This window comes from Amborella trichopoda, chromosome 5 (genome assembly GCF_054954075.1).
Source record: "Amborella trichopoda isolate Santa Cruz 75 chromosome 5, AtrichopodaSantaCruz75HAP2 v2.0, whole genome shotgun sequence".
In the NCBI taxonomy this organism is placed as follows: Eukaryota; Viridiplantae; Streptophyta; class Magnoliopsida; order Amborellales; family Amborellaceae; genus Amborella; species Amborella trichopoda.
The window spans coordinates 17,476,695-17,503,677 of NC_142340.1; the positions used below are offsets into that span (position 1 = coordinate 17,476,695).

Consider the following 26,983-nt stretch of genomic DNA (forward strand, 5'->3'; position numbering starts at 1 on the left):
TTATTTCTTTCCCCTTCTTACTTCTTTTATTGCTTTGCTTTCCCTCTTATTTATTTTCTTTTCTCTTTCATATTTTCTATCTCCTTTACAATTAACCATTAGTTTTCAGTTCTTTTCTATCTCCTTTACTATTAACCATTAGTTTTCAATAGAACTGATCCCTTGAAACCTGAACCCTAATTTCAGTTATAAAATGAAGACCTTAATTTTCTTTACCCCCCCAATTCATTTCTAAACATTAGGAACTTGTTGCGCAGACCTACTTCTTCTTTCCGGCTTATGGATTGGTTTTAAATTTTTTCAAAATCAACTTTTATTTTGTTAATTTTGGTTAAGGACAGATTTCATTCCATTATATATTTGAAATCTCATTTCTCAAGCATCAAAATAAATGTTTAAAATTGCGCATTGATTTTCACAAGTTTGAGTACTCAATGTTTTTGGATAAATACTAGTTAGATAATTAACCTTAGTTTAATTTAATATGTTCTTCAAATGTATATCAATCGAAAGATTAGTAAGTGGCTAATCGTAAGCTATATCAGTTGCCATCAAAGCAGGTTGTTCTAATGCTAAAGGCCAAGTTGTTTAGGGTCTATCCTAGAACTTGAGAACATTAGGTCTTTAGGGTGTTGTCCCTTCTTTGTTACGTCTCTTAGTTTATGTCCTACTTTGTGATATAACCGTCCTCGATGTTTTAGGTGTTGTCTAGAGTTAATACATAGTTTGCGATGTTTTTAATCCTAGACGTCCTAAATTAGGAACTTTGTTCTATCTATAGAATAGTAAGTGTCCTTAGGTTCACATTCCACGTGTAATCAAGGTAAAGTTAACCGAGGTTAGTTGAGGCCCAAGGTCGTGGGCACGTTTAAGTCAAAGGGTTCTTGGCAACAAACCATCCAAGGAAGGATTGATCAACATAATGACTTCCTACAACGTATTCAACAAAGGATTGATCACCATAATGACTCCCTACAATGTATTCGGGAGCGGGAGCGGGAGCGGGAGTGGGAGTGGGAGTGAGAGCAGGAGCACGACAGTCGAGGAGAGAGAGAAAGAGCCAAAAATTTATTGGCCTTCTAATTGGTTATTTCGTTTACGATTGTAACACCACATCCTGAAATCTCAGGATGAACAGAACAAAAAAAAAAACAGAAGTATAGAAAGTAATCAATCCAATCAAAAGTATCAGGATACAGTGACGCAAAACCTGATAAAACATTATTCCAAGAACAAGAAGCAATGAAAAAAACCAATCCCATAATTGAGCAAAATAAAATGGGCCTCATGTGAAAAAGCATCAAGTTCACACCCAACATCTCATTACATTTAGTATCTCCACCAACACAAACCAAAAGGGCTCTCTACATATGAATTGGCTTATCATATGTAGCCATGGCTGCCTCCTTCACAGCCTCACTTAGTGTTGGGTGAGCATGGCAAGTGCGTGCAATGTCCTCACTCGATGCTCCATACTGCAGTGCAATAACTGCCTCGTGTATAAGCTCCCCAGCATTAGCCCCCATTATATGAACCCCAAGTATCTTATCAGTCTCCTTCTCTGCCAAAATCTTGACCAAACCATCTGCATCATCAATGGCTTTAGCACGACTATTTGCCATATAAGGGAACTTCCCTACCCTATAATCCACACCTAAAGCCTTAACTTGCTCCTCTGTCTTTCCCACCGAAGCCACTTCAGGATGAGTATAGACCACACCAGGCACTGTATCGTAGTCCACATGCCCCTCTTTCCCTGCTATGAACTCAACACAAGCTACCCCATCTTCTTCAGCCTTGTGCGCCAACATGGGACCAGGCACTACATCTCCTATGGCATACACTCCCTTAACATTGGTCTCAAACTTCTCATTGACCTCAATTCTCCCAATTTTATCCATTTTGACCCCAAGGTCCTCAAGCCCCAGTCCTGTGGTGTAGGGGACCCGCCCTGCCGACACAAGCACCACATCTGCCTCTAGCATGGTTTGCTCCCCACCAGCGGCGGGCTCCACTGTCAGTCGCACCCCGGAGTCTGAAGCATCGACCCCCGTCACCTTGGTTTTGAGCATAAATTTCATTTTTTGTTTCTCAAGAGTGCGTTGGAATTGCTTTCGAACCTCTCCATCCATAGTAGGTACAATATCAGGTGCAAACTCAACCACAGTGACCTCAGCCCCTAGTCGACCCCACACAGAACCCATCTCAAGGCCTATGTATCCAGCCCCTATAACTATGAGCTTCTTGGGTACCTCAGATAGGCAAAGTGCCCCAGTTGAGGAGACAATCTTTTTCTCATCAATTGGGATGCCAGGAAGTGACTTTACATCAGATCCAGTGGCGATTATAATGTGTTTTCCATTGACTAGGGTATTACCACCTTCGAGTGTGTCAACTGAGACTTGGGAAGGGGAGAGGAGCTTGCCAGTGCCCTTGACATAATTGACCTTGTTCTTCTTAAAGAGTCCCTCAATTCCACGTGTAAGGTTGGAGACAGCCCTGTCCTTCTGGCCAAGCATGGCGGGAAGGTCAACCTCGAGGTTTGAGAACTTGACGCCATGACTTTGGAATGAGTGCTTGGCCTCATGGTACATGTGGGAGGAGTGGAGGAGGGCCTGCAAATGCATGGGAAAGTTATTTGACACCGTTAGGTGAAGATGATAGAAGCAATTAACAAATTCCTATGTCAAAAACTGGTGATAATTTGACACGATGACTCAAGGTTTAGGATCATTGGGCAGCAAGTTAAATTTGAAAGGTGGAAAGAGTTCCATCACGTTGAGGGTAGACATTCATTACAATATCATTTGAACTGCAACTTTCTTTCGCATCAAAGAATCTCTATTATAGACAAACGATTAACAAAATAATGATACTTCATATTCCATAAACTAATGTCAGAGGTGATACTAAAATCGATTCACAGTTACCATATCGGATTGTGCTTCAATGGTAGAGAAAAGCTAATAGTCTAAAAACGCAATAGACCACAAACTTTTATTTCTTAAAAGTCACAGCTTTTATTATCAAAACTACTCACTCACAATTACCCAAAAAAAAAGAACTACTCGCTCACTTGATAGTATATATCAACTAGGAAAAACCTGGCAGCAGCAACTATTCCTTGGGAACAAACTAACAGTGCATTGTCCTTTCTGAAAAGCGTATATCATGTAAGTTTTTATATACAATTTGAGATCAAAGAAATTACCCATCATATGCAAATTAACCCATAAGCATTCCCAAATCAACAGTGCAAAGATGTTTAAAAAATGGTCACCATATAAAATATACATAAACAGTACACACTAAACTGAACTTGCTTTAGTCATAGTTATCTGCATCCATCAGGAATGACTATTATAAACTCAGATTTTTAACTATAAGAACATGTAAAATTTCATTTTTGGGGCTTGTCTTACAAATCGTAAGGTAGCTGATAAACCTCTGGAGATTGATGGTACTAGTCAGCATGCAATAGAGATTTAATTCCATATCCAACTACTTATGGATCCTTTTTGGAGGATTTTTGTATTGGACTCATTGTTCAAAAAAGCGGACCACCCAGCGCCTACGCAGCAGCCTAGGCGATCCAGATGACCTAGGTGCATCACCCAAGCCTAGGGGGCCAAATTGGGTGGCCAAACTGGGCAGCCGCCCAGGGGCTTGTACCCCTCCTAAGAGCGGATGTTCTATTGATTTTTTTTTAAAACATAAAGGCTTTTAAGAATGGGTTTTAAGTTCATTTAAAACCTAAACCCACGAGAACCCATTTTAGAGAGAGAAAAACCTTAAAAAAACTAAATTTTGTGATTTCCATCGGATCAAAGTTTTTCTCAAAATTACAAAAAACGAATCCAAACATCACCCAGATAGAGATTAGATTTAGTTTTGGAGTTTTATCATCCTATTAGAGGATATTTTTTTATTATTTTAGCACCTGAAAACATCTCAGAGGTGGGAGTTTGGAGTTCAAGCAATCAAAGAAAGTGCAAAACTTTATTTTTTAGATTGCTTGTTTTATTTTGAGATGTCTTCTTCAAGATCTAGTCGAAATGGAGATTCGGGTTGGAAATATGGATATAACCCGAATCCAAATGACAAAAATTGCATTAGATGCAATTTTTGTGAAAAAGATACAAAAGGGCGCATAAACCAGTTTAAGAAATATCTTACCAGTATCAAGGGAAATGTTGCCCCTTGTAAAAATGTTCTTGAAGCTATCATAAAGGAGATTAAGCTATATATGAGTTTTGTAAAACAAAAACAAGAACAAAATCCTTGTCATTTGAATATATCTATTTCTGCTTCTTTTGGAAGAAGTGATCCAGGTTGAAAGTATGGTCATAACCCAAACCATACAATAAAAATTGTATACGAAGTAATTTTTGTGAAAAAGATACCAAAGGGGGTATTAACCGATTCAAGAAACACCTTGCTGGTATTAAAAGGAATGTTGCTTCTTGTAAAAACGTTCCTGAAGCTACTCGGGATGAGATTAGACAATTTCTGAATTTAAAAGAACCAAAAAAGGATGAAAATGTGTCATGTTTTATGAAAATATCTTCTCCAGGTTCTTCTAAAAGTGGTGATCCGGGTTAGAAGTATGGTTATAACCCGAATCCGAATGACAAAAATCGTATTAAATGTACTTATTGTGGAAAGGATATTAATGAGGCATTTACCGATTTAAAAAACACCTCGTCAATATTAACGGGGATGTTGCCCCATGTAAAAATGTTCCTAAGGCTACCAGGGAGGAAATTATACAATATTTGAATTCAGGGAAGCACAAAAAGATAGAAAATAGTAGAGCAACAAGGACTCCTAGGGCCTCATCTGCGCATACTAATAAGAGGCAAGTAAAAGAAGCGGTGGAGGAAGATGCAGATTCAGAAAAAACAGAGGAGGACAAGCGTTATATTGAAGAGGGGGATGACTCTAACAATGATGGGCTCAAATCTGATGCATATGATGAGGCTTATCCTATTCCTTCTAATGATGATGATGATGACTGAAGGCTCTTTGTGTTGAGTGTTGACTGTTGACTATTGTGTCCTAGACTGTATATTTTCTTTTTCTTATTTTTAGTTTCTACTTTCTAGCTTCTAGTTCTACTATCTAACTTTTGTGTGTACAATCTACAATGTATCAGACTATCAGTGTATACTTGTATGGTTTTACTGTTTTAGCCTTGTATGAAAACTGAAAATATGGATTATGGTCTCTGATGAATTATCAAAATCCCCTTCTCGACTTCTTTTTTTCTTTTTCTTTAACTGGGATTATGGTCTTATGGATTATCAAAATTCTTATGGATTAATCATTATCAGACTATCTTTTTTTTTTTTTCCAATTGGGCCACCCAGGTTCTAAGCGCCCGCCTAGGCGCTGGGTGGCCTGGACCCTCATGACCGCCTAGGTGCCGCCTAGCGCTGTTTGAAACACTAATTGGACTATTACAAATATCCATATATTTCATGTCATCCAAGTAGTAAACCCTAGTTTAGGGCACTTCAGCATTCCAACAACATGAAGCATTTTCCAAGTGGAATGAGAACTGGTATACTGAGCTTTAATCTCACATACAACATGGCAACATTTTTTTGGGGCACCTGTCCTAAATGGGGTTCTAAAGTGGTACCCAAAGAAACACTCAAACACACCTAGAATGCTGCTCCAACAAGTGCTGAAACAATTTTTAGGAGTGGCATTCAAATGAGCCCTAAAGAGGACCTAAAAGATTGTTACAACTATATTTCATTGCATTATCAGATACATCAAATTGACACTCATATATGCACTTTTATGGCTTCTTCATTGGATCTTTTGCTAGTAGGCAAGTAATTGGGATTGTGATTGCTATATAGACACCAGAATTTTGTGGAAGATCTTGTTTCCTGATGATTAAGAAGCAAGTTGTTGCACCTAAGATCAGGACAGAGTTGGTTCTGATCTTGAAATGAAATGTCACTTATCCAACAAAAATTAAGGGCAGATCTAAACACATGCCCAAGGACGATTCCAGGCTGCCAACTATGAGTAATAAGCCAATATCACTACAGGTTCCATTAGCTAACTGTGTGCATGATTTCTGTGTGTGCATGCATATCACAATTAATATATAAAAATGGACTCCAAATTTAAGCAAGCATACCCAAGCAAATTTGAAACACAAATCTTTCTTTATTTTGGAAATTATTAACTGTTGTCTTAAAGGTGGGAAGGGGTATACATCGTATCTGCGACATCCCACAAGCCGGGCTTCTCGTCAAAAAATGGGCTAGACCAAAAAGGCCCTTTACAAAAATGAGTGGGGCTTATAAAGAGTGCCCCTTACAGAAGATGAACAGGAGTAGCCAGTGGTTCCAAAAAGTCGTGACCACAGAAAACAAAAGCGTGAGACCCAATGGAAAATCCAAACCTCAAACGTTTATGCATCCTCGACTTGAGCCGCCACTGCTTTCTTAGCCATGCGGTCCGCCACGGCATTTGATTCCCTCCAAATATGCCTCCATAAGATGGCCTACAAATGTGCAAAATCTCATCATAAATCGAAGCAAGTTACAAAGGGGGAACTGATTTTCCGGAAGCCCAGGTGATGACCTATAGACTCCTTCCATTATTAGAGGCAGGCCCCAAGCTATGTTAAATAATTTGAGGCCTGTCAAGAAAGCCAAAGATTCTGCCGTATGGGATTCAAAGTAACCTATAGATTCCGAGAGAGTGGCCAGAAAGTTGCCTCTGTGGTTACGGAAGGCGCCTCCAACACCTGCTGTGCTGGGGTTTCCCAACGAACACCCATCAAAATTCAGTTTAATAAGACCAATAGGGGGTGGAGACCAGTTATTGGCTCACCCAACCCTCGGTGTTTGGAGGTTGAGGACATTCTCCCATTCATGTAGGAAGGTCGCTTCTGAGATGCCTTTGAAGGCCGTATGATTTGAAGCCCAAAATATGACCTGGGCAGTGATCTTGTGGAAGAGGGTCGAGGGTTCACATTTGACTCCGTGAAAGATTCTTTCATTTCTCTCTAACCAAATGGCCCAAATGGTAGCTGCCATGGAAGCTTTCCAGAGTAGCCTGCCTACCTTTTGCCAATGTGAATCTAAATACATAGAAAGGAGCGCATGACGGGACTCCGATATAACCCAAGAGAGTCCAAAGAGGCAAAGGATTCGACTCCAAAGGTTGAGTGCCAGGTTACAATGTATGAAGAGGTGCAGGTTGCTCCCTTCTTCACAAAGGCACATCACACATCGATTCAGAGATGGGGATACCTCTGCGTTTTAATTGATCAACAGTTAGTGCCTTCTCGGAGCACGTAACCAATTGAACACTCGTAACCGAAGTAAGAATGTGAAGGAAGGTGGGTGGTTGCAACAGTTTTTTTGTAAAAAGATGCAACTAAGAAGACACCAGAGGGTGAGGGGGTCCACAGTATCCTATCTAAGCCAGTGAGAGCCAAAAAGGTTGAGTGTAGCAAGACAGAGAGAAAATCAAATGCCTCGCTATCAGAAAAGGCCCTTCTGAAGTAAGAGTTCCAAACCCTACTGCTGCCCGAGATGGGCATCTCTTCCTCAATGGAAGAGGTAGGATTGGCTGCCAAGGAAAAGAGGGCTGGGTATGAATCCCTGAGTGGAATGTGGCCCACCCATAAATCTGACCAAAACCATATTTTGTCTCCTCTTTGTGGGCGAAAACGAATATTTTGTTTGAACAGGGAGAAGGTGGACATCATAGATTTCCAAGCCCCAGATGTTCAAGAAGGGGCAGTCCCTTCCGGGCTCCACAGGGTATGATGGATTCTGTATTTACTGTGAATTACTTGGGTCCACAGTAGGTTGTTGTGATTTGCTAGTCTCCAGCACCATTTTTTGAGGAGGGCAGCGTTTTGTTTCCTCATAATCAGATCCCAAGTCCCCCCAGATACTTTGGTTGGCAAACTTTATCCCAAGAGATCAGATGGAACTTTTTGGATTCAGCATCCCCCGACCAAAGAAAGTTTCTCATGAGCTGCCCTCGACGGTTAGAGACTGCTGCCGCCATGTGGAACAAAGACATAAGATAGACAGGGGTGTTGCCAAGGTCGCCTTAATGAGGTTGGACCTACCAGCAAAAGAATGTTATCTCCCTTTCCATTCTGCTAGTCGGCAGTCAACCTTATCTACAAAATGTGACCACTGCCTTTTTTTAGGTTTGCCCAAACCTAAAGGCATCCCAAGTTAACTGGTTGGAGGTTCTACCACTTTACAATCCCAATCCCTGGTTCCCGTAGGAGTCAAAGCCACCCCAATGATAGTGGATTTCTCCATGTTAACTTTGAAACCAGTGTCATATTTGAAACATCTAAAAAGGAGGCGTAGGGTTGCAATCTCCTCGGGGACAGCATCAATGAAGACGAGCGGGTATCGTCTGCATATTGTAAGTGAGAGATGGTCGGACTTCTAGGACTACTTTTAAAGCCTAAGAGTAGGCCAGCTTGGTAAAGTCATGAAATCAACTGGCTAAAGACTACGGCTGAGATGGCAAAGAGGAAAGGAGACAGGGGGTCTCCTTGCCGCAGGCCCCTTGTTGACGGGAAGAACCCTTTCGGTGAACCATGAATGACCACTGAGAAGAAAGGGTGAGAATAACATGCCCTCATCCATTTCGCCATCGCTCCATAAAGCCCATTCTGGTCATTGTTTCTTCCAAGATGGACCAGTCAACGAGGTCATAGGCTTTCTCCCAATCGATTTTGAAGATAAGGCCTGGTTTGTTTATAAGATGCCTTGAATGTAGGCATTCGTGTGCGACCAGGACAACATCTAGTAATTGCATGTCTTTTATGAAGGTGCTCTGGCTGGGGGAAATCACAAAAGGAAGTACTTATTTAAACCTAGAGGCTAGACCTTGGGAAAGTATCTTGTAAGAAGAATTGACTCGACTAATAGGCCGAAAATCTTTCAATTCCTGTGCCCTCAATCTTAGGGACTAAAACAATGAAGGTAGCGTTCATTGCTTTGTGCAAGATGCCCCGGTGGAAGTATTCTTCAAATAAGTTCAGGAAATCAATCCTGAAAGTGTCCCAAAAGGTGTTGAACAAAGCAACTAGGAACCCAATCGGGTCAAGGGCTTTGTCTTTCCCCAAGGCAGAGACTACTGCTAGGATCTCAGTATATAAGAAAGGATGTTCCAACCACTAGACCCAATTGGGAGGAATGTGGTGAAACCAGTGATTGAAATATCGGCGAGTTGCATTGGACTCGCCCGAGTCGACACGGGAATTGGTCCCCCAGTGTCGATTCCACTAAAACACCCGGTTCTAGAGAAGAACCGGCGATTTTACGTAACAAATAGCCGCATGACATCACGAATCTCCCGGTTCTTCGCTTCATGACGTCATGAAGCGCCGATTCTTTTACAATGTATGACATGAGCATTCTTGTAAATTTCGGAGTAAAATAGGTCAAGGAACTAAGTACATGAGGTTCGCACACCTCCTATGTGTCCCTAGTTGTTTCGCACGCATTACCAACGTTGAGTACCAAGAAGCATTTATTCACTTGGGTCTTCTTCCACCTTATCGATGTGAGATATTGTGAAAAGGTAATAGCTTGAAACGTTTATATATTACAGAATTTTATTTGCGCTATTGATATCACCATGTTGCATGTGGTATACCGGTTATCACGTCCCTGCATTGCGTGGAGGTCGCTGGTTTGACTCCTCACATGGACAAGGTGGCTGTTTTGAATTTTGGAAACGTTGTTTTTTTCCTTTTTTTGTCAAATTTTTTTTCTTATCAAAAATATAAAAGGTTTCTTGTAAAAAAAAAAATGAGTTCTTAACAATTCCGCTTTTTGTCAATTTTTTTTTCTTATCAAAAAAATAAAAAGTTTCTTGTAAAAAAAAAAAAAATGAAAGGTTCTTATCAATTCTTTTTCTTGTCAAATTTCTTTTTCTTGTCAAAAAAATAAAATATTCTTGTCAAAAAATAAATAAAAAGTTCTTATCAAAAAAAAAAGTAATACAACAAGTATTTTTTGTAAAAAAAAAAAAAACGGGTTCTTGCTAGAAAAAAATGTAATATGACAAACATTTCTTGTAAATAAAATAAAAGGTTTTTGTCAAAAAACAATAAAAGGTTCTTGTCAAAAAACCACTCTTTATTGTAGTCCATGTATGATTATATACTTCATCCATGGTAATTCCATGATTTTTATTTTGTGATGTAATTTAATGGTTAAAATAAATTCATATAGGAAAAGAACATCTCAATATTCGCATATTGATGAAAAAGAAATAAGTTAATAATGTAGTACTGCGATTTCTTATTGGATTCCTAAAAAAAACATTTATAATGAATTTTAATAATTTTTTTGGATTTTTTGTAAGGCTTAATCTGACCGATTCGGCCAATTCCCGATCCGGATCGCCGATTCACCGATCCGAATAGGTTTTTGAGGTGCCGAATCCGGGCCACCGATCCTTTTTTTAAACCACTGGGTGAAACTGAAGATCACTCATCCTGGATCTTGGGTCCATGGGTGCCGAATAAAGGTTCTGGTAGTAGGAAAGGATGGTTGCTTCAATCTCGGGTGGTTAGCCCAAGATCGTATTACCATCTTTGATTGTGGCAATGGAATTGTTCCTCCTCCTGCAGTTCGCTATATGGTGGAAGAAGCCAGTGTTGTTGTCCCCCTGATTTAACCATTGTACTGTGGATCTCAGATGTCAATGAATCTCCTCTTTCTTGAGGGTGGAGAAAATACTCATGTTTGTGGTGAGATTGAGGTTGGCTTTCGAGGTCGAGACGGGGCGTCATTCCTCTAGGAGGTCAAGATCTTGCATGGAAGCTAGGAGGGTCGATTTGTGGTGGGAGAAGTTATTGGGGATGGTCCTACTCCAAGTTTTTAAGGAAGCCTTAAGGAATTGGATGTTGGTTTGCAAGATCTACCCAGCCCTACCTGAGACCAACGATGAGGAGTCCCACAGCAAGGGAATAAGAGAGAGTCTTCCAGCCAAGGCAACTCGAAGCGAAAAGGTTTAGGTCCTCTCGGGATGGCTAGGGTATCCTAGAGGATTGGATAATGGTCGAAAGTAGGTTTAAGTAAAGCCAAGATGTGGAAGCCGAAGAAGTCGTCCCACTTCAGAGATAGGAGGAACCTATCTAGTTTAGAGAGGGTGGGGTTAGAGTCATGGTCCGACCACGTAAAGAGATTTCCTTGAAGAGGAACGTTTAGAAGCTCGTTGCGGGAGATAAATTCAAGAAATCCAACATCCCCTGCGAGATGTTGGAGTTCAAATTCCATTCAAAAGACCATCTCGTTATATTGAAGTCCTCCCAAGGCACCAGGAGGGGTTGGGGAAGCTGACCACTCGGTCTAGTTCGTTCAAAAGCAAGTAAAGTTGAGCCACAGAGTTCGAGCCATAATGGTCGTAAACTTCAAAAGATACCCGTCGGCGATCCTAGACAGGAGGACAGATATGGAGAATTCCCCTAAGAAGGAGGAGACTAGAGAGTGTTTTCCTGGGTTCCAGACGACCCAGATGCCCCCTAATGCCCCTGCAGCAGGCAAGGAGACCCAATGGCTAGGCCTGCGTCCCCAGACCTAATGAATGAGTTCCAGGGAGGGGTTGGGCTGCTTAGTCTCAGTAAGGGCCAGGATAGTGGGTTGTGCTTCGCGCACAGGTCCCGTGCTGCATTTCGTTTGAGGTCTTGTCCCAGCCCCTCACATTCCATGACAGAATTTTCATGAGGATATGAGAGGGTTGTGTGAGGGTGCTAGCCTTGGGGACCTTCTTAAGGAAGGATCTGAGGAGCTAGCCTGTGCTACAAGGTCAATGGGTTGCCCCATGGAGCATTGTTTATAGTAGTTGATGCTGGAATAGAGGTTGACGACCTCTCTTTGTCCTTTAATCTCACCTTCAGCCTACACTAGGCATCAGCCTCGAAGAAGCGATGAAGTGGGCCTTCAAGTCCATTATGGGGGAAGCTCATGACCTTAAGCAATTCCTTAAAACCTGCCTGTCCGCGATCAATGTCGTCCACGAAGCCGGAATCCACCGAAGAAGACATCGGAGGGGACTGGGACGACCTTCCCAACGAGTATAAAGAGGGGTAAGGGCCACCAGGTGTATTTGGAGAAGTAGTGGGCTCCTCGAAAGGGTTACCAGGGTATAGCTCATTGGGGAGTGTGGGATAAGGTTCAGAGATGGGGGAAGACGTGGGGGAAGGGAGAGAGGGGGAGGGTAGAGCGCAGGGGTTAGGGAGGGGAGGGGGTGGGACAGAAGGGGAAAGAGGGACCGAAGACACCAAAAATAGTGGGGACGTGGCTTGCAGGGGGTGGGAAGAGGCGAGCGAAGGAAGGGGGGAGAGAAGGTAGAGAGAGAGGGGGGGAGGGGAGCAGCAGAGCGGGAGGGGGAGCAGCGGGGAGGGAAGCAGCGGAGCGGGAGGGAAGCATGGTGTAAGAATAAGATTGGGAAGAATGTAGTAGGATAGTAAGGTGAGGGGGAGGGGGGGGGGGGGCAGTAAGAGTAGGTCTGGGTCGAAGTCCAATAGGCTGGGGCCATAAGAATATCTGAGGCAGCCGAGGTTGGTGAAATGATGGTAACCCGCACTGTCCTAATTTAGCATATGGGGATCAAGGTAGGGGTGTAGGGTAGGTAAGGGGCCAGCAAAGAAGCTAGGAACTCTGGGTCAGGAGGGGAAGGGTAAACAGATTCCACCACCAGGATGCCTACGGGGAAGGAAGGCCACTCCATTGAAGAGTTTGATTCAAACTGGGAGTCCATTTGGTCCTCAGGTTGCCTAAACACCGGTGGAATGTGCAGCGCTGAGAGTCTGAAGACTGAAGTGATAGCCGAGGGTTTGGGTTCAGGCGTGTCTTGGCTTACCTCCGGGGGACGCAGCAGAGTGAAGCAGGGTGAAGAGGAGACCAGGGCGGGGGGGGGGGGGGGGGGGGGTGTTGAGCTTTTAAAGAGCTTTTGAAGAGGTATTAAGGCCATGCAAGGAAGCCGGTGTCAGGTGTATCAGAGGCTGAGGAGGCAACTGCTGCTCTAGGGGAGACAGGGGTGCATTGTCAAGGGGGGGAAAAGACGGTAAAGGGGGAGAGAGACGCTGAGAAACAGAGGAGAAGGGATTGGAAAACAAAGGGGGTTGCTCAAAGGGTAGAGAAGAAGGGGAAGGCAAGGATAGATGAGAGGGGGTAGGCGGCAGAGGAGATGAAGAAGTGGGGATCTCAAGGGGTGGAGGTCGGACAAATGTCGCCAAAAGGATTAGAGGGGTTAAGTGGGATGAGTAGGAGAATGGATTCTCCCGAGGAGGCAAGGGAGGGGAGGACAGGTGTTGAGAGAGTGGGAAGCATGAAGGTCGGTGCCGGTGACGGCTTCACAATAGAGCTGAGAGAAGGGTGACCCGATTCCAGTCCTATACTCATAGGCCCAGAGCAAGAGGGTGAGACATTCGAGGTTAGGGTCGGGACAGAGGCCCGGATGGGGGACAAGGTAATCAATGGAGAGGCGGCATGTCCAGAGGGACATGGCATAGAAGGTTGGAGAGGCGTCTCAGTGGGCTGCAGGGTAACGTCATTTACCCAGATTTCCTTGCCATGTTGGGGAAGGAAGGTGACCTAGTAAAGGTTGAGGGTCATCTGGCACAGATGGCGTAATGTCACACATTTTAGGGGGTTTAGCCCCTGAGATAGGGCCATATGTCGTAAAGGCTTGCGATGTAGGCGGGGTCAAAAAGGGGGCGAACAGGTACAGGCCCATCTTCAGGTCAGGGCTCTTGAGGTCTCCGATTGTGGGCGGGTGGCAGTTGACTTGCAGGAGTCCTTGGTTCTCCTGTCTTGACAAAACGAGGTCGGCCCAGCTGGTGGCACTGCTGGGGTTGGTGCGTTTTCTGGTCACCTTCTTCCATGCTGACGATTCGAGCTTGTGCGATGGACTTTCAGCCTCCGGAGAAAAGAAAAAGGGAGAGAGCGGGGGAAGCCGAGGTCCAAGAAACCTAAAGGCAAAAAAAGGAATCTACCGCCTCAAGCCAAAGGAATGGTAGGATAAGTGTAGGGTTTAAAACTTCCAGAAGAAGGCGGATAGAACCCAAAAGAAGGAATTCCAATGATTTCCAGTGAATCTCAACCAAAGTTCCACAAGCTTCGGCAATCTTCTTGAGGATGGTAGGGGACCATACGTGCAAGGGTAGGTGTGAGACAGTGACCCAGACCCTCTGCTTCTTAAATGCCCCTTCAACTCGGGACCATTTATGGAGTTTCAGGCATGCCCCATTTATGGAGTTTCAGTCTTTAAAGCACGCAAGGCACTCCCCTCAGAAGGGGAGTTAAAGAGGATAGCCCTAGAGGACAAAGCGTTGCCCCACTTTTCAATAGATTTGAAGTCGGCCCTTCTGGGATGGAAGGAACCCACCAAGGACGAAAGGAGTTTAGATTTAGGCGGTCTAGACACCTCCATCGACGTCGGAATGATAAGAGGGAGGTGGGGCAAACAAGGCCAAGGTGGTGGTGGTGGAGGAAGCAGAACTGATTCAAAGGTGGTCGACGGAGGAGTCTGAGTGATCAACTTAGAAGTCTGCGCTGCAAGCGTGGAGGAGACCACTTGAGCGAAAGAGGGCTGGGTGGTCTCACTAATCGGTGCAGAAGGGGGCAATGGGGACGGAAGATGACCAAGAGCGGAGAAGAGGGAGAAGAAGAGTTGGCGTACAAATTGTAGATCTCATTCTAGTCCTTAGGGGGGTGCCACCTCTGCAGGTGTCTCGACCGGGATTTCCAGCTCAGCAATAAGGAAATAGGTCATTCTCACTCAAACGGAGTATCAGTTTTCTTCCACTTCATAGAATGTAAAAGCTCTATGAGGCAGAATGTTGGGCGGACAAAAAGCAATATACACATAGAAAGAGTGTAGCGGAGATGAGGATGTTGAGATGGATGAGTGGCAAGACAAGAAGGAATAGAATTCGAAGTGAACCCATTTGAGAGAATTTAGGTGTGATACCAATAAGAGATTAGATGAGAGAGAGTAGACTTAGGTGGGCTGGCAATGTGTGGTGCCGACCAGGTACTTGAAAAAGAGATCTTTCATTTAATCAAAGAAAACGCTTACAATTTTAGTGGATTTGGTATCTCTTGTGTCATTTTGGGACCCTCTTACAACTACCTGTCTTTTTGGATGCTAGGAGAAGCCCTGCTACTCTCTCTCTTGCTAGCTTTGGGTTGGGTTCGGGTGTACCTTGCTTGGACTTTGATTGGGATGGAGTTTCTCTCTATAGGACTTGGGAAGCTTAGAAGTAAAGACTAGGGTTTCTCTCTCAGCTCACTTTCTCTCCTTGGGGGAGTTAACTCCCTCTAGGGTCTAGGCTAGGGTTTTTTCTCTCTATACGAGGTTTCTCTTTCTCTTTAGAATTTCTCTATGCTCTAAACCATGCAAATGAACTCCCTCTGTGACAATGAACTCCAACGTCCCTAAAATAGGGTGCTTAAACCCTTATGTAGTTGTAGTTTAGAACATGGGTGGATTAACATTAAGGGGGAAAGTGGTGTTGACAATCAACGTTTTATCGCTTCCAATGGGGTAGGGAAACAAGGTCAACAATGCTTCAAATTCCACTTTGTTCCTCGCAAAGCCTTCCCCAACCCATGCCTATGGTGGTTCTTATTTCTTCATTTTTGGCACCATAATGGCCGATGGGCACCAGAAAATCCTAGATCAAGGTCCCACAATCGTTTCGCTACAAATTTCATCGACAGACTCCAAGGATTGAGGGAGTTTCATGTCTTTTCATGGGCTTGAGTTCAAATTTCAGCAAAACCCCTTTTCCAAATGCTTGTTTTCTGGCAGGTTTTTGCTGGGATTCTTGGCACTTTACAATCCAAAAATGATAAGGCTCGATCCTATGAGTGTTTTGGACCATCTGAAAACTCCTCATATTGAGTAAGTTATGGATATTTTAATGCATGAAAATTATAACAATCAACCTTAACACAAGTTTGCTTTGAATTGGCCTTCGATTGTTGCCTTGATCGTAGCTTCCCATTCCTCATAAGAAAAGCTTGCCGAGCTACGATTCAAACGCACCAAATCTCATCGCCAGATCCTTACTAGATTGAGAGAAATTGCCAAAGAACCGACGAGGGGTCATGAGATATAAGAAATTGCATACCACAAAAAGCACCTAACTTCTCTCAAAATTTTACTCACTTTTGGCAAGAGAAGTCCCTCAATATGGACCTTGTAGAAAAGCTTCTAACCAACATATTCCCCAGATTAAACCACCATAAGGTATGGGAGAAATCAGCCATGAAATATTCCTGAAAATTGCTGTTTATGCAGCTTTATACCCACATTTTTGGTGTATTATGAAAATAAACTTTCCAATAGTATGCTACACTCAGACCTTCAAAAAATGTGACTAGATGACATCAGACTGACAAGAAACTTAGTGGTCAAGGTTTTAAACGCACCTAATTTCATCCATGAGGGTCTCGGGCCCATCGAATGCCGTCTTTTTCTGTTTTTTTTTAGAGAAGCTCACTATAATTGCATTAATAATTAGTAAAGATTACAAGGTGATAAAAAAGTATGGTGACCCCAAAGCGTCACTCTATACAAGCTCGGAAGGGATGAAAAGTACAACAGGGAAAACGCTATTCAGAGGGTCTTGGTAGATGAGGTGGGCACACAAAAACTAGTTCCCCATAGGGGAGTTGGACGAGGCCCCTTCCTTTGCCAAAACATCAGCCTCTGAATTAGCTTCTCTGTAAACGTGGCTTCAGGTGGTATTGTAATTTGTGGTTTAATGCACTCTCTTCAAAAATGTCATCAAAAACATCACGGTCAAGATGAGCGATTTGATGCCCGAGAGATAATATTCTTGGCATCTCTTTCAACCACCAGAATTAGACTCCAAAAAGGATCAAACTTGCGAAGGCCCTCCAACAAAGTAGGAGCCTCAGCAAGAGTGGAGTCTGCAACTCCAATAGGTCAGGAAAAAAACAACAATGTAGATACATCACTAGATCAAAAGAGACCCCCGGGTTGCCAAGAAAGCAACTGTCACAGTTGAGCTCGATGGTACCGCTTTCAGATGGTCTCCACAAAGATGTCCTCCCTAGGGCTCGCAGCAATCAGTTAGGCCAATTACTATAAAAATCAAAAGGAGAAGAGTTCTCGAATAGCTTGTGGTTGGTAGCCCAAAAGGCCACGAGATTTTTTATTTTCTTCGCCAATTGATCAGACATAAAACTCTCTCCCCTAAAAATTATATGGTTTCCTTCTATCCACAATACCCAAATAGTTGTTGAAATTGAAGCTTTCCATTGGAGTCTACCTGCCTTGGGCCAAGGTGAGACGAGATTAGCTTGAAACAAGTGAGGGATTGAACTCAAAGTGACCCAAGCCTATTCAAAAAGTTCTAGGATTTTCTTCCAAATTGCTCTAAAGAACTCGCAATGGATAAATAAATGAAAAGTTGATTCTTCATCCAACAAACATAAGGTGCACCTATTAGGGAGTTGGACTCCTCTTCTCCGAAGCTGATCGACAGTAAGCAATCTTTCATGAAGTGCAATCCATAAAAGCATCTGAACTCTAGAGGGGATGAAGGAATTCTAGGCTTTAGAGACCGAAGGACAAAAGGGGCCAGAAGCAGTGAGGAAAGATAGAGCGAAAGGAGGAGGAGACCAAGAAAATACCGGAGGCTACAAGGGCCAAATTATCCTATCGGCTCCAAAGAGATGGAGGAAATCAGTGTGAAGTCTTGCGGCCAGCAAGTTTAAGTCCTCAAGCTCATGGTCAAGGAGAGGAGCCCTTCTAAACAGAGGGGTTCAGGTCCTGGCAGATCCAAAGATGTTGAAGTTTTCGGCCGCAGATGATTGAGCCTCCCGGGCTAAAAGGAAGAGGTATGAGTATATTGATCTTTAAGAGGGGTATAACCACACCAAATGAAAGATTACCGGCAGCGAAAGATGGACCTCCAGAAACCAGAGATAAGCCCACTAGTCTTGCATTCGGGAATCCAATGATCACTGCACAAAGCAGTATTTATGCTTAACTACATCTACCCAAAGGTGACCACATTGGGTAGCAAACCTCCACCACCACTGAACCAAGAGAGCAGGGTTATGGGTTTTAAGGGTATGAATGCCTAGACCCCCCAAAGGTTTTGGTAGACACAGTTTGTCCCACGAGATCAGATGAAACTTGTGCAGTGATTTCTCATCATTTGTCCCAAAAGAAATTTCTCATCATTTGTTCCAAACGCACAGCCACCGTGGTTGGGATAAGAAAGAGAGACATCTTAAAAACCGGAGTATTCGCGAGGGTGAGCTTGATAAGTGTAAATCTACTGGCCTTGGACAAGAATCTACCATTCCAACCCGCAAACCTCTTGTCGAATTTGTCAAGGATATTACTCCATTGAGAGAGCTGAGGTAACTTGACGGCAAATGATCAATTGAGCAGCCCCAACTATCAGCAAACTGCTGGACCATTGTTGCATTGGTGCAAACCCCCATCATTTTGACTTAGGCAAGTTGGCCTTGAACCCGGTAACCATTTAAGAAATTTCTCATCATTTTTTCCAAACGTGCAACCACTGTGGTGGGATAAGAAAGATGGACATCTGAAAAAACGGAGCATTGGCGAGGGTGGCCTTGATAAGTGTTAAGTCTACCAGCCTTGGACAGGAATCTACCCTTCCAACCTGCAAACCTCTTGTCGAATTTGTCAAGGATATTACTCCATTGAGAGACCCGAGGTAAACCTAGGCATAGAGGGAGGCCGAGGTAACTCAACGGCAAATGTTCAACTGAGCAGCCCCAGCTACTGACAAACTGCTGGACCACTGTTGTATTGGTGCAAACCCCCATCATTTTCACCTAGCCAGGTTGGCCTTAAACCCAGTTTCCATTTCAAAACATTTTAAGAAGATAAAGATGGTATTGACTTGTCTCGACGAGGCATCACAAAAGACGAGGGTGTTGTCCACGTACTACAAATGGGATACAACTGAGCCAAGGCTAATAGATTTGAATCCTCTCAATAAGCCCGAGAGGTATAGCCTAGAACTAAAGATCTGGGCAATGGTGGCAAATAAGAATGGTGAGAGAGGGTCTCCTTGGCATAGACCCCTACTACCCCAGAAGAAACCCTTCGAGGACCCATTAATGAGAATTGAGAAGACAGGATTTGAAATGCACCCCCTTATCCAACTTCTCCATTTTGTCCCGAAGGCTATTCTTCTTAACGTTTCATCGAGAAGTGACCAATGGACGTGTTCGTAAGCCTTTTCCCAATCAAGCTTAATGACCAAACCCGGAATCTTGGTAGAGGACCAAGAGTGAATACACTCATGGGCTATTAGGGCCCCATCCAAAATCTTGGGGTCCTTGACAAAAGCCCCTTAAGTATGGGAAATCACCAAGGAGAGCACAGCTCTAAGTCTAGTGGCAAGCACTTTAGAGAGCAGTTTGAAGGAGCTACTGATCAAGCTTATTGACCTGAAATCTTTCAAATCTTCGACCACTTCAATTTTTGGAATGAGTGCTATTAAGGTTGTATTCATAGATTTGTTGATCACCCCATAACAGAGGAATTCAGCAAAGAATTCGATGACATCAACTCGAACTATCTCCCAAAAATTTTTAAAAGAAAGCCATCGGGAAGCTGTCTGGGCCAGGGGCTCAGTAGGAGTTAAGGTCATTTAAGGCTTGAAGAATTTCAGCTTCAAAAAAAGGGCGTTCTAACCAAACTGCCAGCTTGGGAGCTAAGGTATGGAAGCTAATGCCATGGAAAATAGGTCCAGTAGGGGAGGTGAAAAGATCTTCAAAGAAGGACGCAGCAGCCTACTCGATTAGAGGAGGCTGATCGAGGATTGAATTCCCAACTTTCAGATAGGTGAAAGAATTTTCTTGTCTCCTACAATTGGCAATCTTGTGAAAATACCTTGTGTTAAGGTCACCCCAACAGACGCGCCTTTAAGGGGCTCATTCATAATTTTGGCCTCTTTCCAATGCTCCACAGCATGTGTATAGAAGTCCATCGACTGTCTTCATTGTATATTATCCACCCAACATCGTTTTGAACTGAAACTTGGGGGATATCATTAGGATGTTGCGGACCATCTTGAAGGTCGATTTGGGGTTGATTTGCATCGATTTCCCTCATCTTTAATCATGGCCCTTTATTGTGCATTCCAAAGTACATCCAAATCATAAATGACTCTGAAAACCTATGGTTTTTATTCAAGAGGTCCTCCATCATCCAAAATGAGAATCCTCAAAGTTGCGCCCAAAATTCATTCTTTTGGGGGCCATTCCACCATTTCTAGTATTGTCAACAGTTTTCCAGCATAGTTGGTAGCGGTTTCCTGTCGGGGTTGACAACCCCACATATTTGCTATCTGTCGGCTGTCTTTTTTCTGGGAACCATCACCGCCCCTATCTTTTTATAATTTTTGGGATAAGTGACGCCCAAGTACCCATCTTCCAACTTTCAAATGGGCCTTTGGGTACGGTTTTTCCAAAATGCATGCAAACACTAACCTTTTGTTTCTCTCCCTTTTTCTTTTGCTCTTTTTTTTTTTGGATGATTGATGAAAAGGTTCCACATGCTGATTTTAAGACTTAAATATCATCACCTACCATCCATAAGGGACTGTAGAGAAGACGCTTTTGCATCATGATGCATCAAGATATCAATTATTAGGGTACTGGAACTTTTTCTTGTTTTCTCATAATTCTTGCAACTAAATTATAAAGTGATGAAACTCTGACCAAGGTAAAATGTAAAACATTTATACAAGGTATGTTATGAGTTTGCAGGATGAAGAATCAAATGCACATTTACTTTTCCATTGTGAGTTCTCCAGAGCAGTTTGGATGAGAATCCTGAAACTATTTGAATGGGCTTAGGTCATGCTAAGCTCAATTCTTCACTTGTTTCAAGTTAATATCTTCTTACCATGGCCCAAGGTAAGTAGATTCATTTGGAAAGCATCGATTTCAGCAACTATTTGCTATTTTGGATAGAAATAAACTATGTAACTTTTGGGGGAGAGAGCTGCACGGATCAATTGGCAGAGAAAATCAGAAACCCAATTGCCTTCTAGGCTACCAACCATAAGCTTTTCAAGAGTTGCACTTTCACTGATTTCCACAATAATAGGCCTAACCTACTACAGCGAGCCCAACCAAGAATCTCGAAGGCATCATTGTGGAGGCCACCTGAAAGAGTTACTGTCAAGCTCAACTTAGACGATTGCACTCCCTTGGCAACCCAGGAACCTCAAGCATAGGGGGCTTTTTAATCAAGTGATGGCTCAATTTTGCTATGCTTTTTCCGACTTATTGGAGTAGCGGACTCCACTCTTGCTGAGGCTCTTGCCTTCGCAAGTTTAATCCTTCATGGAGTCACAACCTGGTAGTTGAAGGAGATGTCAAGAATATTATCTCCTGGGCATCTAACAGTTCATCTTGGCCTTGGCATTTTGACGATATTTTCAAAGAGATAGTGCATATTACTAGGAATTGCAGTATTACTTGCTACCACATTTACAGAGAAGCCAATTCAGAGGCTGATCAGAAGCTGATATTTTGGAAAGGAGGGGGAGGGGGAGGGGGAGGGGGAGGGGGAGGGGGAGGGGGTGGGGGGTCTTTTTCAATTACCCTCTGGGGAACTAGTTTTGTGTGCTCACTTGATCTCTACAAACCCACGAATAATCTTTCCCCTTTGTACATTTTTTTACTCTTTTGGGCTTGTATAGAGTGGCCCTATTGGGTTCACCATACATATTGATTATCTTGTAATCTTTAATAATTATTAATGCAATTATAGTGAAATTCTCTCAAAACAAATGTAGAACATTTATACAAGGTTCACTCGTCTATCCTACAAATCTCTTTTGATGATGCGCAAAGTGCTTCAAGTGGACAGTGTGATGAGTATCTTCTGTGGAAGCAACAGATTCCTCCTAATTCTTGTGTATATGTGCAGTATATGAACCCTAGGAAGACTGCCAAGAAGAGCAAGCATTGCTTGGGATAACTTTCTCGCTATTTTAGGGTTATTTTCAGTTATTTTTTATTGCCTTGATTTTTCTAGAACAATTGGGGACTTTCTAGTCATTTTATTTATAGTCAAGGTCATTCATTTTAAAAATGACTCTAGTTAGGACTTTTGAGCCAATTTATGATTTTTATGGACACTTAATTGTTTTTTGAACATTAAATAGAATATAAAAGTGGAGCATGACGCCGAAAGGGCTCAGTCTCTTGGTTCGTTTATGAGGAAAAGAAATAAAAGCTCCATGCTTTTGAAGCCCTCAGTAGGGTGGTGTGAGGAAGAAACCCAGGTTTCTTATAATTTTTGCCTGTGTTTAGCCCGAAGCTTGCTGGTTATACTGTTTTCATCGAATTTCCCACATCAAGTTTTCTCAGTAAACAAGTTACAACATGTTTATCAACTCCCAAACCAAATCATATATTTACCAAAGAAGTACTCAAAAGAAATCACAATAGGAGGCTCACCACAATTCTACAACTACTACAATTGACTTAGAAACCTTTCCACCATGATTTTTCATATGAGACACATTAAACTTTTGAACATAATTAGATACTACCAAAAAACAAGAAGTAAAACACATTGTCCAAACCAGTGAGCTTCATTGTGAGCTCTGAATTCACAGATAGTTGATCCAAATACTTAGAGAGGCCACACATTAGGAGACACAAAATAAGTAATTTCCTATCAAAAGCAAAACTTTGTTGGGCTACCTACGAAAGACTGCAATTTACAAATCTATAATAGGTTTCTTTGGTTGCTTACAAGAGTGGCAACAGGTGAAGTACCATGCCAAACAAAGTACTCTAGTGTCCTCTAGAAGAATTTAGAATTGGATGTAGGTCCAAGAACTCTATTATGAGTTAGATTCGACTTACCTTATCAAAATAAATAAAACTGGAAGCTACTGATGTTAGTTACATAGAATTATCACAAACATCCAAGTATCAAGTCAAAAACAAAAATAGAAAGGAACCCCATGAGAATAAGGGGAAACTCCACATCGGTCATCAACATATTTTTAGTTTTAGTTCCAAATATTGCAGAACCCACTAGTGCATAAACCAATTTAAAATTATTCAAAATATCATTCTTCTTGAATGTGCAAAACATCAACAAAATTTAATATTCTACCCATCAAAATATAAAGGCCAGCAAACAAAACAATCCTATATTAATACAACAGAGAGAAAGAGAACATACAGTTATACCACTAGCAATGACATCGTAAAAGGTACAAACTAGCTATAAAACAAATGGCTTCTTCATAGCTATAAAACAAATAGTAACATTCCACCTCCTGGATGTATTCCATTACTTTATTCACTTATTTTTTCTCATCTCCTCTGCATACGGATATCAATAAGCATACAGTTATACCACTAGCAATACAACAGAGAAAAAGAGAACATACAGTTATACCACTAGCAAGGACAATGTAAAAGGTACACAACTAGCTATAAAACAAATGGCTTCTTCATAGCGATAAAATAAATAGTTACATTCCACCTCCTGGATGTATTCCATTACTTTATTCACTTATTTTTTGTCTCATCTCCTCAGCATATGGATATCAATAAGCATTTTCGTAATTAAGTAAATAAATAGTTTGTAAAATATGAATTGGGATTCTTTATCAAACGGAGGAGCAGGGCTCCTGCCCAACCCTGCTACTCTAACCAGAAGAGAAACAGAGCTCCTCTAAATTGGGAAGCAGCACTTCCAAAAGTGAAACATTCGGACAAGATGTTCATTTTACCCTTTTACACAAATGTGGCCAGAACATCATGCTATTCTAAATTCAGTTTAATTTACCTCAGAGTTGTGATATACATTAAAAACAAATCCAAGATCACCCATTCAAAAAGTAGTTAGAATCTTACAAATGAAACTTGTCAAGGCAATGAAAACCTAGAAACTACTTACTGAAGTCAAAATTTCTAAACCAGGGGAGAGAAAGAGGTATCATTTGCATACTTATAAATAGTGTTGTACAGTTCTATTTGCAAGAGAGAGAGAGAGAGCTCTGGAATGTGAATTTCCAAACTCCATAAGGAAATAAATTAACAAACCAACTCATAATTTCCTAGTCAATATTTAGAACATCTTCTCCATGAAAAGATAACATTGACACAGAAGAAGAATCCCCATCCCCCCCCAAGTAGTAAACCATTCTAATAAAAAGACTATACGACTTCATAATGTACAAATCATGAAATTGTCAAATTCACAAACTCTCTTTCAATATACTACTCTTCCATCCATAACTAAAACATGACATGATAATACAGACTAAAAACAATGACAAAGTGGATTTAGCTTGTGAAAAGAATTTGTTGGGGAGAAATAATACATCTCCAAAACTATGTCAATCACAAAACATGAAACTCTGCAACATAAGACCAAATCAAAGAGAATGACAGGGAAGGATCGGCCATACCTTCGATGGAATGCATCCTACATTTAGACATGTCCCACCAAGAGCCCCTCTCTTCTCAATACAAGTGGTTTTGAGCCCTAATTGAGCAGCTTTAATGGCGGCCACATAGCCGCCAGGCCCTCCCCCTATCACCACAACATCGTTGTCTTCTGAACCAGAAGAGAAGCTCCTGTATGTGTATACAGAGGTGAAATGCCCGCTATTGGATTTACAGTCTCTGAGAATTTGCCCTAGAATTAAGGCTTTACGTCTGGTACAAGCCGCCATGGCCATAGCTTGGAGCTCCTTTCTCTGGGGGGGCGTGTTTGATAACTGGAAAGCAAATGTTTCCTAGAAATTGGAAGTTCTTCTGTGCTGAGAAGAAAGAAGTTATTGTAAGAAGTTATGGGTTCTGTGTTTGATAACCTGTTGGAATGTTAAAGAAGTTTTGGGTTTATGTGTTTGATAACCTGCTGGAATGTTAACGAAGTTATGGGTCTCTATCTTTGATAATCTCCTGAAATATAAGGAAGCTCTAAGTTACATAACAGGCCTTACACTGTAATCTACACACAGAGACAAAATAACGATGTAGTCTACACACATAGACAAAATACTCTTTAATCAATTACATAACAAGCCTTACTCTGCAGTCCACACACACAGACAAAATAACCATATTATTATTATTATTATGTGTTTATCAAACATCATTAGAAAAGACCAAAAGAGAGCATCAAACATCTAAAGCTATGTTACTATCGATATATTCATTCGTGAGGAAAATAAGTCCAATACAGCTATATGAAGGGCTAGTTTTCAACTGATAACATACTATAAACTGTATAATAGTGAGCAGCATTGACATTATAATGGTGAGCAACATTGACATTCTGTTTGGATAGTTCAATCATATGAAAGAGTTATACAAACTTTAGAAGCAATAAACCTTTAAATATTTCACAATTACCCCAATCACAATCATAACTAAAATTCACCTCAATCATCAAAGATAATCAATTTTCGCTCATTCAAACTTCATGGCAATGATTTGTTCTCTTTTGCCTAGAAAAACTATTCAATACATCAAATAGTCAGGATTAATTAAATTGAATATTGGATTCTTCAACCGAACTAAAATTCCACAAGAAACTCAACAAATTTCCTGCTGATTTCCTTGAGAAATGCTGTTATTTGCAAAAAATTCCAGTCAATCTATAACAAGTTGTTTTTTTTTTTTGTTCGCTGATTCTACAACCACATTCTCAATGGTCAGATAAAACCCTATGATTGATATTGAAAAATAAAAAGTAAGCTTAATCTAAACCTATGGCATAAAGGAAAGCAATACTGCAATTTTTTTTCTTTCTTTTCTTCACGACCAACAAAAGAAATATCAATGAAGAAAAAAATAAGCTAACCATGAATTAAATTTAAGCAATCTCATTGATTATCTCATCTTTAGATGATAGAAGTCACAAAAAATAAAAATAAAAAGAAACAGGGGACACCAAATGGTTATGATTGTCACCTGTGTAGTAGAAGAAACCAAATGAAAAGAAGAATTGGAAAATGAGAGAACTGTGGAATTTAGATGGGGTGGAGAGAGGAAGGCTTGAAGGGAGGGATGACGGGCAAGGTTTCTGTACTGTTTAGCAAAAAAACAGCCAAATTATGTTTTTCCTACGTAAAACAATTTACCACAAAACAATATTTTTATAACAAAAAATATTCAGAGAAAACCCTAGATCCATTTTCACCATGTTCGGAATATGAGAGAGACCAAAACAAACTATGGGATAGAGAAAAAACCAGAGAGAGAAAAAAAATCAAGGGAGAGAGAAAAAAACCGAGATGTACCTTTCTAAGGAGGCTGGTAGGCGTAAAGAGAAGCGCGCGATGGTCTCTGCTCTGTGGTTAGGGAGTCGGGGGCAAGCAAATACCCTCTTCTTCGCGAGGACAGTCGGGGGTGGTTTGGTAACGTGCTTTTGTTCTTCGGCGAGGTCCCCCTTTCAAGTTTGTGGACGGAACCTTTTCTTAGCCTAAAAAGAGCCAACAGGTAAGTTCCTGGTTTTTAACTTACTTGTTTTTATGCTACAAGAACACATAAGTTCCATCTTTTGGTAAGCATCTTTTAGTTATCAAACACGCCCTAATCAAGAGGGCTTTTCTTGGATATTTTATAGGTTCAACGTCCATTTCTTGGGTTTTATACGGGACTGCCGCAGGTTTCGCAAATAACTTCGTCCTCACGCGAATTTATGTCATTTCCAAAATCATCAATGCTACTACGTAAGGCATCACCATTCATCGTAGCTTTTCCCATAATTTGGGTGGGGTACATGAATTCTTAGCCATTTTTCAATTAATTGGAGTTTGCTGTGTGAATCTCGATCTGTAATTATGTTTTACTAAATGTCGTACTTTTAATGACACCATAAATCCCTATATCTTTTGGCATTACTTTCAATCATATCTTTTTGGGTATGCCCATTGCTCTTTTAT

General features: G+C 41.7%; 1 protein-coding gene across 13 annotated transcripts; it reads right to left on the minus strand.

Moving 5' to 3' along the window:
• Window positions 1-1,158: 1,158 nt before the first annotated feature.
• On the minus strand, window positions 1,159-26,439 carry LOC18448186 (dihydrolipoyl dehydrogenase, mitochondrial). 13 transcript variants are annotated; one of them, XM_088867590.1, is made up of 5 exons: window positions 26,339-26,439; window positions 26,010-26,121; window positions 24,949-24,995; window positions 24,500-24,848; window positions 1,159-2,615 (listed from the first exon to the last, which is right to left on the minus strand). In XM_088867590.1, exons 4-5 carry the CDS (start codon window positions 24,770-24,772, stop codon window positions 1,365-1,367), a joined length of 1,524 nt encoding a protein of 507 aa, XP_088723716.1. In that variant the 5' UTR covers window positions 24,773-24,848; window positions 24,949-24,995; window positions 26,010-26,121; window positions 26,339-26,439; the 3' UTR covers window positions 1,159-1,364. The 13 variants fall into 13 exon arrangements, with proteins under 13 accessions (XP_088723716.1, XP_088723711.1, XP_088723713.1 ...); XM_088867585.1 differs by having other exon boundaries at window positions 24,500-24,853; XM_088867587.1 differs by having other exon boundaries at window positions 26,010-26,126.
• Between the last annotated feature and the right edge of the window lie 544 nt (window positions 26,440-26,983).

Bases quoted from the DNA above. Each gene is read 5' to 3' on its own strand.
- LOC18448186 (XM_088867588.1), bottom strand. From the start codon at position 24,772: ATGGCCATGGCGGCTTGTACCAGACGTAAAGCCTTAATTCTAGGGCAA. The intron at 2,616-24,499 runs GTATGGCCGATC...ATGCATTTGCAG, and splicing joins TAGGATGCATTCCATCGAAG to GCCCTCCTCCACTCCTCCCA.